The sequence below is a fragment of the Neopsephotus bourkii genome, unplaced genomic scaffold (genome assembly GCF_033783945.1).
Source record: "Neopsephotus bourkii isolate Nb327-2 ecotype Australia unplaced genomic scaffold, CSIRO-AGI_Nbou_v1 NB_920, whole genome shotgun sequence".
Taxonomy (NCBI): domain Eukaryota; kingdom Metazoa; phylum Chordata; class Aves; order Psittaciformes; family Psittacidae; genus Neopsephotus; species Neopsephotus bourkii.
In genome coordinates, this window is record NW_026901414.1 from 12,958 (window position 1) to 27,393 (window position 14,436).

General features: G+C 45.0%; 1 protein-coding gene across 3 annotated transcripts in view; it reads left to right on the top strand.

Moving 5' to 3' along the window:
* Positions 1 to 9,085: 9,085 nt before the first annotated feature.
* HACD4 (3-hydroxyacyl-CoA dehydratase 4) overlaps positions 9,086 to 14,436 on the top strand; it is a 251,036-nt gene continuing 245,685 nt past the window's right edge. Inside the window, exons 1-2 of one of the 3 annotated variants that reach the window (XM_061357752.1) lie at positions 9,086 to 9,387; positions 10,246 to 10,373. In XM_061357752.1, the coding sequence (XP_061213736.1) occupies positions 9,291 to 9,387; positions 10,246 to 10,373 (225 nt within the window). In that variant the 5' untranslated portion in view covers positions 9,086 to 9,290. The remainder of the gene's footprint in view (positions 9,388 to 10,245; positions 10,374 to 14,436) is intronic. The other 2 variants (XM_061357753.1, XR_009726185.1) reach the window with 2 other exon arrangements.

Sequence of the window (14,436 nt, forward strand, 5' to 3'; positions counted from 1 at the left end):
ACTGTGCCCTTGTGGCCAAGGCAGCCAATGGCATCCTGGGGTGTATTAGAAGGGGGGTGGTTAGTAGGTCGAGAGAGGTCCTCCTTCCCCTCTATTCGGCCCTGGTGAGACCTCATCTGGAATATTGTGTCCAGTTCTGGGCCCCTCAGTTTAAGAAGGACAGGGACCTGCTGGAGAGAGTCCAGCGCAGGGCAACTAAGATGATTAAGGGAGTGGAGCATCTCCCTTATGAGGAAAGACTGAGGGAGCTGGGTCTCTATAGTTTGGAGGAGACTGAGGGGTGACCTTATTAGTGTATATAAATATATAAAGGGGGAGTGTCACGAGGATGGAGCCAGGCTCTTCTCAGTGGCAAACAACGATAGGACAAGGGGCAATGGGTACAAACTGGAACACAAGAGGTTCCACTTAAACTTGAGAAGAAACTTCTTCTCAGTGAGGGTGACAGAACACTGGAACAGGCTGCCCAGGGAGGTTGTGGAGTCTCCTTCTCTGGAGACATTCAAAACCCGCCTGGACACGTTCCTGTGTAACCTTATCTAGGTGTTCCTGCTCTGGCAGGGGGATTGGACTAGATGATCTTCTGAGGTCCCTTCCAATCTCTAACATACTGTGATACTGTGAATGCATTTGGAAATTCAAAATCCACATTAAGGAGATTAAATACTGAGATTTCAAATAGTGCATCTCCCCCCCCTGCACACCAGTTAACCACCATGTCTACTCACTGTAACTCTTGACTGCTGACTGTATTCTTCAAGTTTCTTATCATGTTAGGCCAGAACCAACCAAACTTCCTCTGGGCTTAGCTGGGCTACTGTGTGTTACAGTTCATGTTCCCAGAAAGGAAGTATCTTGACAGAGATATTTATATAAAACAGGGAGCTTTTCTTTGGGAGGGGTGTGAGGGGAAAGTGCCTGTTTTGACTTCAGATATTTTAGAAATGTTGCTCTCTCTTTAAGCAATTAATAAACTTTTTTTTTCTGGTTAGAGGTGGGCTAAGCTCTGTTCTCCAGATCTGGCTATATCGGAGCTTTTCTTGTGATTCTGATTTTGTAACAGATAAAAATAAGCTTCTGCTGCTTGTAGCGGAACTCACACCGTTGTGCTTGGGACAAACATTATATCCTGTCACAGCTACTCACATGTATTTAAAAAAGATTTATGCAGAATGTGATTAGTGGTCACTAGAAATATTTGAAGATACTAAAGCCCTTCATTTTCCCTCTTTTTTTTTTTTCCTTAGAAAAATAGGGCACATCTCTCTCTCCTTCCCAGTTCCTCATAGCAGGGTAACAGTCACTATTTGTGCAAACCATTACACTCATAGAAAATATCAGATGCTTTTATCACAACTTCCATTATCAGTGACTTGGTAATGGTTAACACTTATAAAAGGGAACTCTCCCCACCATCAAGCAGAAACTCCTTATTATTGTCATGGACAGAGTCTTGGGTGACATGGTTTAGTGTGTGGTTTCTCTGCCCATGGCAGGGGGTTTGAAACTAGATGATTTTAAGGTCCTTTCCAACCCCAGCTATTCTATGATCTATATTTGATGGGCCCATGGGTCTTGTCCAGCAATGAAACAGAGTGCAGTGAACTGGGAGGCACAGAGACTGTAGAAGCATGTCTTATTTCAGAACTAAATATGTCTTTGATATTCAGTTAATTCTTTCACTGCGTCCTTAGCAAAACCATTGAATTTTCCACTCTTCTGAAAAGAGACTGCTTGAGAATGAGAAGGAAGGACAGGAACCGATACTGAAGGGTAAAGGATATTTAAAAAATCACAACAAAAGAACAAGTAAAATGAGTGATGATTTTCACAATTCTCCCTGTAAGAACACTAAATTGTAAAAAATTGTTACCCTAAAAATTGAATTATATTGTCCTCGAACATGCAGATTAGATTCTTTATGAATAGTAGAACCATGTTATAATGATCAGCCTAAAAAGAAGCCATCCTTTGCATCATAAAAAATAAGTTGCTTCCAAGTAGAAACAGTTTTATGAAAAACAGGATTAAGGTATATTACAGAAATTTTTTTACCCTATGCTGAAAGCATATTCAGTAGTTTTATTTGCCCCTGCCTGGGGATTGGGGCAATACCACAGAAGATTTTGGTTAGGGAAGGGACTCTAAAAATCATCTAGTTCCAACCCCCTGGCAGAGGCAGGGACACCTTCCACTAAAGCAGGTTGCTCTAACCCCTGTCCAGCCTGGCCTTGAACACTGCCAGGGACAGGGCAGCCATAGCTTCTCTGGGCAACCTGTGTCAGTGCCTCACCACGCTCTCAGGGAAGGATTTTTCTTTATGTCTACCTTCAGTATCCCCTCTGTCAGTTTAAAGCCATTTCCCTTTGTCCTGTCACTACATGTCCTTGTAATATTTCCGTTTCCAGATTTCTTGGAGGCCCTCTTTAGGTACTGGAAGGCTGCTGTAAGGTCTCTCATGAGATTTCTCCAGGCGAACAAACCCAACTCTCTCAGCCTGTTTTCATAGGAGCTACCCTGTATCTATTCTTCCCAAGCTACCCATCCTAGCTTCCCCACTCTGTAGGCCTCCTTTTCATGCTGGAGTTTTGTTTGGGAGCTCTCTGTTCACCTACGCAGGCCTCCTGGTGTTCCTCCTCAGCTCTTCTTTGTAGTCTGGGAGATCAATGCTTGAAAATAATGAATCCCCAAAATCAACATATTCCAACAGAGATGTAGGGCTGATTGTGAGTACAGAGGTCAATCTAGAGGCCAGATGAAGTGCTCCCTCAAAGACTCCCAGGAAGTGACAAGTAAGGAGAATAAGGCTAGTGACATTTGGGGAAGTCTGGCAGAAACTGCCAGGATGTTCTTGTCTGGCTTCCCTCATCTTTTCCCTTGTCCTGCTTCAGCTGCCACCAAGCCTGCCTTGGAACTGTCCTGAAAGACGGTAAATGCAAAAGATCAGTCACAGATTGATTATATTGTCTTTTGGCCAAAGCCAAACAGACTGACTGGGATTTTTTTTTCCCTCTTGAAGCATTTCCAATCGTCATCCTTTTTTCATCTGATGAAATTGTAAAGCTGAAACCCCTGCCAGCTCTGTATCTGCTTGGTGGGCCTTTGTGGCACAATGTTCGTTCATCCCGTACCCCTGTCCTCATCCTAAAGGAGCCAGGAATTCTGTTTGGTGTGACTTTGTTAGAGGATGCCAGTAAGTCAGCTTCAGCAAGGCAAGATCTGTTTGCAAGCCAGGGTCTCTGCTGAGTTTACAGAATGGCCAGGGTGTGCTGAAGCTCCCATGTCTGCTGCTTCCTCTTTTGCCCAGTTTGAGAGTGTAAACAAAAATGTTGACGCTTTTCCCTGTTACTTGCTTGCAGTGTGGAGGTGACTTTGCTCTCTCTGCTGCCTCCACACAGCATTCCTTTTTTCACTGGCAGTGCTGGTCACACAACTTAAACACCAACCAGTACTGTGCAATACTCTGCCTGCTAGTGAGAAGTGTGTCCCATACTGCACCACGTTAGCCCCATGGCCCCTGACAGCCCAGGATTTTACTCCTTTAACTGAAGTCATGCTGGAGTGTGTGCTTCCAATTAAGTACATGTTCAAGAGATGTGATTTACCAGTGCTTAAACTAGTGTAATCCCCTGGATAAAACAGACTTGAATTCAGGTAGCCAAAAATTCTAATCATGGAGGAAAGGAGACATAAAGTTACCAGTTAGGAACATTGAAAATTAATTTTAAGATTTTTCTTTTCTTAAAACACATTTGTGTAGTGCTTGTATAGCAAGGATTTGGGAAAAAAAGCATAAAAGGAGCAGATGTTTCATTCCGGTGATGTTTCTTATTTAAAGAGAATGAGTTTCTTTCCATTTTGCATGAAACATTTCAGGGCTGCTGTTAACTTCCTGCAAAACGCATCTCCTTGTAATGGTTCCTGACATAAGCACCGTGCCCAGATAGAACATGTGTTTTCCCACCTCATGACACAAATCAAACATGGTTACAAGCTGGTTAGATTTTGAGAATCAGGCTTAACACATGCTGAACAGTCCTGAAGCTTGGTTGTTTTTTAAAGAGATGTTAGCAGTTACAGACAAGTAATTATTTGTTGCTGGTGAAGTGGTTTCTAGATGGAAGTTTGTCAGCAAAAAAGAGTTGCTGGAGTAAAAAAGCAAGGTTTATTTTTCAAAAATAAAAGCTAGATTTTTTCCTCCAGGGCTTACTCTAGTCTTCCCATATCCAGCTAACATGTATTCCACTATTGTCATTTAATATTTGCTTTCATCTGAACATCTTTGCAGCTTACAAAACTGTTAAATGTTTTAAGCATAAAAGCCTTTCTCCAAATCCTGTGTGCCTTGAAGTGTTCCCACTTCTATCTACCCTAATAACAAAAACTGTTACCTCTTGTTACTGATTTTTCTTTCTCATACCCTCAGGCCATCGCACTACAAAACCACCTCTGCAAATCACAGAGCTAAAGGGACCTTACATGTGTTTTCAACTGCAAACTGTTTATAGAAAAAAAGCTTGTATTTCAGAGAAGGATTCTGCTTGTAAAAAACGAGTCTGGACAGTTCCACTACAGCCCACTGCCTGAGCTGATTTCTTCATCTCCCAAAAAAGAATTTCGATATCCATGTAATAGTGGTTTTACGACCCCCGTACTTTGGCTCCATGGCTGCAGTGCATTGCCACTCAAACGGGCATATTTTTAATAGTGTTATAGTTCAGGTCAGAAGTGCACCTTTGGAACAGATTTTCTCATTATTGTTCCTTGCAGTGTCTTGTTCTTCATCACCAGCCAGGCTTGGAGCGCACCAGTATCATTCCTTTAGAAGGACAACATCACTCCTTTCACATGTCATCGCAACGTATTTTTGTTCAGCAAGCAGTGGGCATCCGGTCCATAGGGCCAAGCTGCTGGCAAAGAAAATCCTTCAAAATGCTCCCATGGTGGGCACCACCTCCTCGGCACAAGTTGCTCTGCTCTGAAGTCGTGCCTGGGTCAGGGTGGCACTGTCTGGTGCAGGGTCCCCACTGCCCAGTGGGCTGCAGGCAGCCAAGGCAGCCCCAGCTGCCCCCACCTCCTGCCAGGCTGTGCCATAAGGGGGTCAGCAGCACAGGTCAGAGCTGGTACCCAGCTCACCAGCTTCTTTTAGGTGTTCCCATTGTCCGTGGGAGCTGTTAACTTGGCAGCTGCCCACAAGAGGGATTTTGCACCTCACAGAGCTAGGTGAGCTTTTGTTGCTTTTATATATTTGCCTGATGTTTGTAAAGAGCTGTTCCTCCCGTTGTTGGATCTTGTTACAGTCGTGAGCTCAACTGCCAGTACTGGTCACACCAGTTGTCCTCCCAGAAGCACAGTGTGGGAGCTGTTTTGCAAGAGCTATGGGCTGAGCCTTTCAATAGCTATTTGTTTAATTGCTTAACCCTTTATTTAACACTGATTTATTATTTCCTCCTGAGAAGGAAATAGTCTTTAGCCAAGAAAATGATGATGTTTCTTGAGCAGTAAAAGTGAGATGCTGCACCAGCAGGAAAGCCAGGCATAAATGCATGACCTTTCTGTGAAGGTCCCAGATGGCAGGTATAACCAGGAAAAAGCATCCCAGTGTTTGCCAGGAGACCTGTAAGGTCTCCCCACCTGTAAGGGAGGCATTTCTCACCTTTCCAGGTCACCACTAGGTTCGGAGATGGTCTTGCCAAGAGCTCAACACCACTCACAGTAGGGATGAGAGCCAGTAAGGCACCTCCCCCCCCAACTTTTTGTACTCACAGAACAGCTTATGCTCATTATCACCTTCTTCAGTCATAACATCAGATTTCAAATGTCACTGTAGGATGGGATGTGCTTTCAGCATGAGTGACAGCAGGAAAACTAACTTAGTGACATTCTTCATCTGATTTATGCTGAGATGTCTCAGACACGTAAGGGCAGATGTAAACTATGATACATTTTCTCTGCCAGTAGTGCCCATATTTCACAGAGGCATGAATAAATAGACATTTCTAGATAAGAAGTGGAAAATTCTCTATCTCTCTGAAGTAGAGTACTGCTTCAATGCTATGCTCCAAGCCTTCCTTATCATTTGATTGTGTTGTTAGCGTTGTTGTAGTGCTGAAGGTTTAAACAGGAAAAAAAAAATTAACTTTGCATTTATTCTTTCCAGTAATCCTTCAAAATACTGCTCTGGGTTCAGAGACAAAGTTAGTGGGATTTACAGACCAGCTTACTGGCGCAACAGCAAGAAACCAATTTAGGTTAGCTCAGGCTAGGCTAGGCTAGGCTGGTGGAGCAGCAGGACAAATGGGGTGGAGGTATTTGGGGTCAGAAACTCCTTTCTCGGGAAGTGCAGTGTTTTTTCTGCTTAGTGGTGCAAACGGTGACGTCGTGGGGTGGGGGAGGAGGAAAGAGGAGGGGTGATTAACAAACAGTTGCTGCAGCTGTAGAGGAAAAAGGAGAAAGACCAGGAGCAGCAGCAGCGCGACCCCCACAGCAGGTAATGCCTCTGGGGAGCATGCGACCCACCCTGCTCAGTGCAAAAAAGAAGGGGACAGAGAAGTGGGGCGAGATGTGCCTGTGTGAGAAATGTACGTTTTGTGCTGCTGCTCTGTAGTGTTCTGCTGCCCGAGCTCTGCTGCTTGCAGCTGTCATCGGGGTGGGAAGGGGTCGAAGTTCAGACCAGTGTGACTGAAAAGGAAACCGTGGGGGTGGAAGGGCTTTTTTAGCAGACCTTTCCTGAAGGAGGAAAACCAGAAAGGAGCACTGCTGTCTGGTTTCAGTGCGAGTGTTGCTTCCTCATGTGTGGCCATCCACGGTGGGCACACGGGGAGGCAGCAACAGGTCTGAAGGAAGGGAAGTGCTTGGTTTATGCAGGCCTGGCTGGGACCCCCTATGAGAGGGACACGAGTGTGGCCTTCACCTTAGCACCTTGCAGGAGACAGTGCCACTGCTGTGCTACCTGTCACATTAGCTTGTGGTCCTGATTCCCTTCAGACACTGCAGGCACCTACCCCTGTGCTTACCTCAGGTGACAGCAACCACCTGAGGACCTTCATGCTAGAAGGAATAAAATGTAACAATTACATTTATGTGATTTTTCTGCCTGTGGCAATACGTCAGGCTGGCAGCTCTGGAGCCAGGATCAGTCCTCCAAGTGACACCAGCATGCTGTCCACCAGCACATCTCTATACTTCACTGGGAATATGGGCCCTTCATAAAGGCCAACAGAGTGAATACATTTCAGTAGTCCCCAGTACATTTTAAAGAAGATGAGTTCTAACATGCAACAGCTGCGTTTACAAATGTCGTCTTGCTTACACCCTGTTTAGCTGAGATTAATCAGCTTAAGAATTGTAAGACAACAATTTTCCGGCTAGCCAGTGGAGGAATAGTTAAGAAAATAAGCCCAAACCATTGAAAGACAAGTTCTGAGGGTCAGGGACCAATGCAGCAAACTAAAGTTCAGAAGAAATGAGAAACTATATGCTCAGCTTGCATCCCATGCAAAGCCCACGTGGCAGTATGAGTCCAAAGAGAATGGTGGAGGTGCTGACTGGAAAGCCTCAAGATTTCTGTAACTGTTCCTGTAACTTTCATACCCATTACAGTAATTCCTATCCATCCAGTGATAAGGCTGTCTCTTAAATCAGAACAGTGTATGTTCTTAATTTTTTGCCTTTTTGTAATGTACAGTGTCCCATGTTTTTCTTACCACAAGAGAGAACAAAGTGTCATTCAGTAATAATGCAGATGGGATCTGGATTCAGTATTTATAGAGCTCACTGGAATTTGGTACAATTCAGTTGTATCATACTTTTCCCAGAAGGAGTATTTATGGAATACATTCGTCTAGGTCCTCATATGTCTTATTTTCATAATACCAAAGGCTACTGCTTTCTCTTGGGAGGTAAATTATGCGAACAAATCTTTCTGTGCTTATGGATATGTTTGTATGAATAGTGGCCATCCTGCAAGACAGGAAGAGAGGAAGAAAGGCATTTTTTATGACCTCCCTAGGATAAACTTAGATTAAAAATTTAGAAGACCAGGTTAATTTAAATCAGTTTACAGAGGTGTGTATTGTTATTTATGGTTGTGGTCCCATAGTGGGAACGAAGTGTATGCATTTATCATATTTAGATGCTTCTAAACACTGTATTTTTTAATGCACAGATACAAATGAGACAAAATTTGATGGTAGAGATTTGATAGCACATACCATATGAATACACTGGATCAAGGGGCAATTTAAAGAGCTCTTGTTACTTATTAAGTTAATTGCTTAAGCACTGGAGATAAATTCTAGTACAAAATTCACAAATTCACTTCCCAAAAATGTAGGCAGTTCTTTTCATAGCTGGAGGACAATCAAGCCTCTTTCTCTGGAATGAATCAGAAAACAGGACATTTATGAAAAACGGAAATTAGGCATCTCAGGAGCCTATGAAGTTTTGCCAAAGGTCAGATAACCTATGAAAATTAGGTTAGAAGGGCTGCAAAGATTAATCTTCTCAAACAGGAGAAGATTCACTTTATTAAATGCAACTTAAAACAGAAGCTTGCAGAAAGACCAAGACCCTAATTTCATGTTTATGTGGAAAACCTGTAGAGCCGTTTGGTTAAAAAGGGGAAAGAGACAGATATCCTCCAGGATGCGTCAAATAAAAGCAGACGGAAATGTAGCTTTCTTTTCAATTTCTTCACCTACATTTTTATAAATACTTACAAATGCTGTCTGCTGGACACACCACAAATTATTTGCATTGTACTTTAAGCTGTCTTGAGTGCATGGTAGAGGCATGTCTTCAAGGAAGGACAGGATTTACATCACCCAGATGGAGAAATCCCAGAGCTGGTGCCTGTGGGAGTCCAAGGCCCTCAGCAGGGCTGCTGTGGGTGCAACAGCAAGCAGTCCTTTTAGTCTGGTCACACTATCAAGACAGAGCCAAGCCAAGGGGCTCAGGCTTGAATCCAGCACCCAACGAAGTGTCTTTGTGCACTCAACTTTTTCCTCTGGAGGCACAGGTCACCCTGATCACTGGAGGAAACTCAAGATAATTTTTCTGGGCATCTCCTAGGTATAGCAACAAAGGGAGCCTTTGATCCACTTGGGAGAATACTGTTTTGTGGCCACAGCCGGGCACAGTCAGTTTTCACTAATCTGTTTCTATTTCAGCTGTTTTCCTTTGATCTACTCAAATGTCCAAAGAGGGTGCAATTTCTACAGGTCAGAAAGTTTGAACACTGTAGTAAGTCATACAGTTTGCTGTACTATTTTCACCTCCACAGCTTTACCATGAACACCTACCTCTTCGTGTATGACTTGATGCAATTCTGTGGACATTCCTGGATATTTACAAACATGATCATCAGGTTCATGTCATTTGGAAAAGGTAGGATTCCTTCTTTGTTTTCCTTAAACATTTCAGAAGGCAGTAACACACAGTGACACCAAATTAGAGCTAAACTTAGGATTCTAGATATGCGTATGTCCAATACTGGGGCTAAAATTTCAATTAGAAAAACATTGTTTCTTCCATAAAAAGGATGAAGAAATTTCTCATACCTACATTCTGCTTGTACGACATCAGGAATGAAGTTCTTGTTTTCCTAATGAGCTTTAATATTCAGCAGCATCCTAGTAACTTTTGGCTTAGACATAGACCTAAATGTGAGTAGGTTCAGTCATTAGGGCGGAAGCCACTAGGAGGGAATATCTTTGTAGATATTGCATATCACTATCTCCAAAAGCATTACACGTTCTTCTCTTTCTGTTGCATGGGGTTAAGGCACAAAACCAGAAATGTAGAGACTAGAAATTTAAGATGATTTATAATCATGGACAGTAGGCACATAAAATACCTACCTTGTGGTCTATCTCTTTTCAGAAGATGTACAGATATAGGCAGGAATTCAACATCTCCTCATTGTTTAAGCATTCCTCATACATTTCCTCAATGCTTCCTCATATTTAGAAATATCCCAAACTGATATCCCTAAATCAACACATCCTGCACAGTGTTTGCCAATGCACCAAGTGTAGGGGATCCTCTTCTTTTCTCAACTTCCTGCCTCTGTATCAGTCATACACAGAGAGTGGACTGCCTCCTCCCCTCTATGAAGCTTTGTGTCACCCAAATGTTTGAGCTTTATTTCTTGTCATCTCCAGTGGTGATAGGGCAGAAGCAGACTCTAGCTGATTCAGACTTTTACTATGTAACCACCCTCTAATTTTCCTCTTCACTTTGTAGATTCACTGGCAGACACCTTTTACTCCCTAGGATTTGTGATGCGCCTTTGCCAGTTGTTATCTGTATTGGAGATCCTACACATACTCATTGGCATTGATAAAAGCTGCCTCTTCCCCAGGGTTTTGCAGGTATGTCTGTTTCTTGAGACCCTCCTTCCACAACCTATACGCTTGAGACATGGCAGCCCCTGGGGACATGCCCTTACTACCCTGAGGGGTCCACCTGCACACTTCCTTAAGGACCTTGGTCTGCTGACGGTTTCTTAACTGCAGGAAATGAGCCCTCAGAAGCGGGTTGGGAAAGAGCTGCTTTCAAATGAAACTGAGCAGTGAGTGCCCCGAGCTCAGCCCACAATAGCAGGGACCTGAGGAGAGGCCACATGCAGAAAAGGGGCAGACCCCATTTCTGCCATAGGTGGCTGAGGATACTACCTCCCCAGGCAGCCTGTTTACAGCCAGAAGACAGCATTTCAGAGCTGAAGTTTCAGTAGCTAATTCTTTTCCATGCCATTTACTCTCTGACAAGTGTGTATTTATTTTGAAGATAAGCACAATACAAAATTTTGTGGGGTAGCAAAGGGACGGAACTTGAGAAAACAACCAGCACAGCAAGCTTCCTGAAACAGGATTTGCTGGCAGACATGGCGTGTGAAAGGACTGGTAAAGACAGAGAAATTAAAGGACTGAATAAGGATTAATGCTAGGAGGGGAAAGAGGAGAATTGTCATATTCTTGCTGTAAGGGTCTCTACCCTCTCAAACACAGATATGGGCAAATTGTGGTAACATCCAGAGGTTTCGATGCTGTTAAGGGTTTTAAGGGCATATAGAATCATAGAATAGAATCATAGAATAGTTAGGGTTTGAAAGGACCTTAAGATCATCAAGTTCCAACCCCCCTGCCAAGGGCAGGGACACCTCACTCTAAAGCGTATCACCCAAGGCCTCGCTCAACCTGGCCTTGAACACTGCCAGGGATGGAGCATTCACAACCTCCCTGGGCAACCTATTCCAGGCCTCACCACCCTCACAGGAAAGAATTTCCTCCTTATATCCAATCTAAACTTCCCCTGTTTAAGTTTTAACCCATTACCCCTTGTCCTACCTCTACAGTCCCTAATGAAGAGTCCATCCCCAGCATCCCTATAGGCCCCCTTCAGATACTGGAAGGCTGCTATGAGGTCTCCACGCAGCCTTCTCTTCTCCAGGCTGAACAGCCCCAACTTTCTCAGCCAATCTTCATATGGGAGGTGCTCCAGTCCCCTGATCATCCTCGTGGCCCTCCTCTGGACTTGTTCCAACAGATCCATGTCTTTCTTATGTTGAGGACACCAGAACTGCACACAATACTACAAGTGAGGTCTCACGAGAGCAGAGTAAAGGGGCAGGATCACCTCCTTCGACCTGCTGGTCACACTCTTTCTGATGCAGTCCAGGATATGGTTGGCTTTCTGGGCTGCAAGTGCACACTGCTCATCCACCAGCACCCCCAAGTCCTTCTCTTCAGGGCTGCTCTGAATCTCTTTTCTGCCCAACCTGTAGCTGTGCCTGGGATTGCTCCCACCCACGTGTAGGACCTTGCACTTGGCATGGTTAAACTTCATGAGGTTGGCATCAGCCCACCTCACAAGTGTGTCAAGGTCCCTCTGGATGGCATTCCTTCCCTCCAGCGTATCAACCGAACCACACAGCTTGGTGTCATCGGCAAACTTGCTGAGGGCGCATTCAATCCCACTGTCCATGTCAGCAACAAAGATGTTAAGACCTGTCCCAACACCGATCCCTGAGGGACACCACTCATTACTGGTCTCCAGCTGGATATTGAGCCATTGACCACAACTCTTTGTGTGCAGCCATCCAGCCAGTTCTTCATCCACCAAGTTGGTCCATCCATCAAATTGATATCTCTCCAATTTAGAGACAAGGATGTCGTGTGGGACAGTGTCGAACGCTTTGCACAAGTCCAGGTAGATGATGTCGTCTGCTCTACCGCTGTCCATCAGTTCCTTAGCCCCATCATAGAAGGACACCAGATTGGTCAGGCAGGATTTCCCCTTAGTGAAGCCATGCTGGCTGTCACCAAGCACCTTGTTGGTTTTCATGTGCCTTAGCATGCCTTCCAGGAGAATCTGCTCCAAGATTTTGCCAGGCACAGAGGTGAGACTGACTGGTCTGGAATTCCCTGGCTCATCCATTTTCCCCTTCTTGAAAATGGGGGTTATATTTCCCTTTTTCCAGTCATTGTGATCTTCACCTGACTGCCATGATTTTTCAAATATGATGGCCAGCGGCTTAGCAACTTCATTCACCAGCTCCTTCAGGACCCGTGGATGGATTTCATCAGGACCCATGGACTTGTGCATGTTCAGATTTTTAAGATGGTCTCGAACCAATTACTTTCCTACAGTGGGCCCAAGGTCTCCATTCTCACAGTCCCTGCGGCTGCCTTCCACGACTTGGGTGGTGCGGTCAGAGCCTTTGCTAGAGAAGACCGAGGCAAAGAAGTCATTCAGAACCTCAGCCTTCTCCAAATCCTGTGTAGCTAGTTCACCTGAGAGCTTCCTGAGGGGGCCTACATTCTCCCTAATCTGTTTTTTATTTGCTATGTACCTGTAGAATCCCTTCCTGTTATCCTTAATATCCCTAGCCATGTTTAATTCTAACTGGGCCTTAGCTTTCATAACCTGGTCCCTAGCTTCCCAGACAACATCCCTGTACTCTTCCCAGGCCGCCTGTCCTTGCTTCCACTTTCTATAAAACTCTTTTTTCATTTTAATTTTCCTCAGCAGCTGTTTATCCATCCAAGGAGGTCTCCTGGTCCTCCTGCTGCACTTCCTTCTGGTTGGGATGCAACACTCCTGAGCTTGTAGCAGGTGATCCTTGAAGACCAACCAAGAGTCTTGAGCCCCCCTGCCCTCTAGGGCTATATCCCATGGAACCTTACTAAGCAGGCTCCTGAAGAGGCCAAAGTCTGCTCTTTTGAAGTCTAGGGCAGTGAGCTTGCTGCACGCTCTTCTCACTGTCCTAAGGATCTCAAATTCAACCATCTCATGGTTGCTGCATCCAAGGCTGCCCTGCAGTGCCACATTTCCAACGAGCCCTTCCCTGTTGGTGAGCACGAGGTCAAGCATGGCACCTCTCCTTGTCGGCTCCTCTATTACTTGCAGAAGGAAGTTGTCTTCCACACAATCGAGGAACCTCCTGGATTGCTTGTGCCGGGCCGTACCGTCATTCCAACAGATGTCAGGGTGGTTGAAGTCACCCATGAGAACGAGGGCCTGTGAGCGTGAGGCTTTTCCTATCTGCCTATAGAGTGCTTCATCCGCAGATTCCTCTTGATCAGGTGGTCTATAACAGATCCCCACAGTAATGTCTCCCATCACTGTTTTCCCTTTAACCCTGACCCACAAGCTCTCTGTTAACTGCTCACCAGTCCCCAGACAGAGTTCCATACTCTCCAGCCTATCCCTAACATAAAGGGCAACTCCCCCTCCGCACCTGCCAGGCCTGTCTTTTCTAAAGAGTCTGTAACCTTCCATTCCAACACTCCAGTCATAGGAGCCATCCCACCATGTTTCTGTGAGGCTTGTCATACCCCCGTAGACGAGCACACATCTCTAATTCCTCTTGTTTGTTACCCATGCTATGGGCATTTGCATAGAGGCACCTGAGCCGAGCTCCAAATGAAGCCGGCTCATTGGCTGGAGCAGCCGGAATATCTCTGCATTGGTCCAAGCATTTATTATAGGTGCTGGCAACTGACTGGGAGTGTTGGGATGGAATGATGCCCCCCTCCCCCAACACATCTAGTTTAAAGCCTCCTTAACCAGTCTGGCAAGCCTCCTACCAAAACTGCCCTTCCCCTTCTTTATCGGACCAGCTCCACCAGCCCCCGCTAGACCTGGCCTACAAACTTGGGTCCCATGTTCAAGACACCCAAACCCCTGACTGTGACACCACCCTTTTAACCATTTATTAACCTGGCTAATCCTCCTAGCTTTTTTTAGGTCCTCCCCTGTATCCTGGAGAATAGATGAGAAGACAATCTGAGCTCCAGAGCCCTTAACCACCTTTCCCAGGTCTCCGCATATGTTCAGCTGTAGGCAGAAAACCAGCCAAAAAATCAGAAAACAAGATGAATCTTGGGCATTTTCCTTACCACATTTTGTTTTCTGTTGGGACTTTTATCTCAG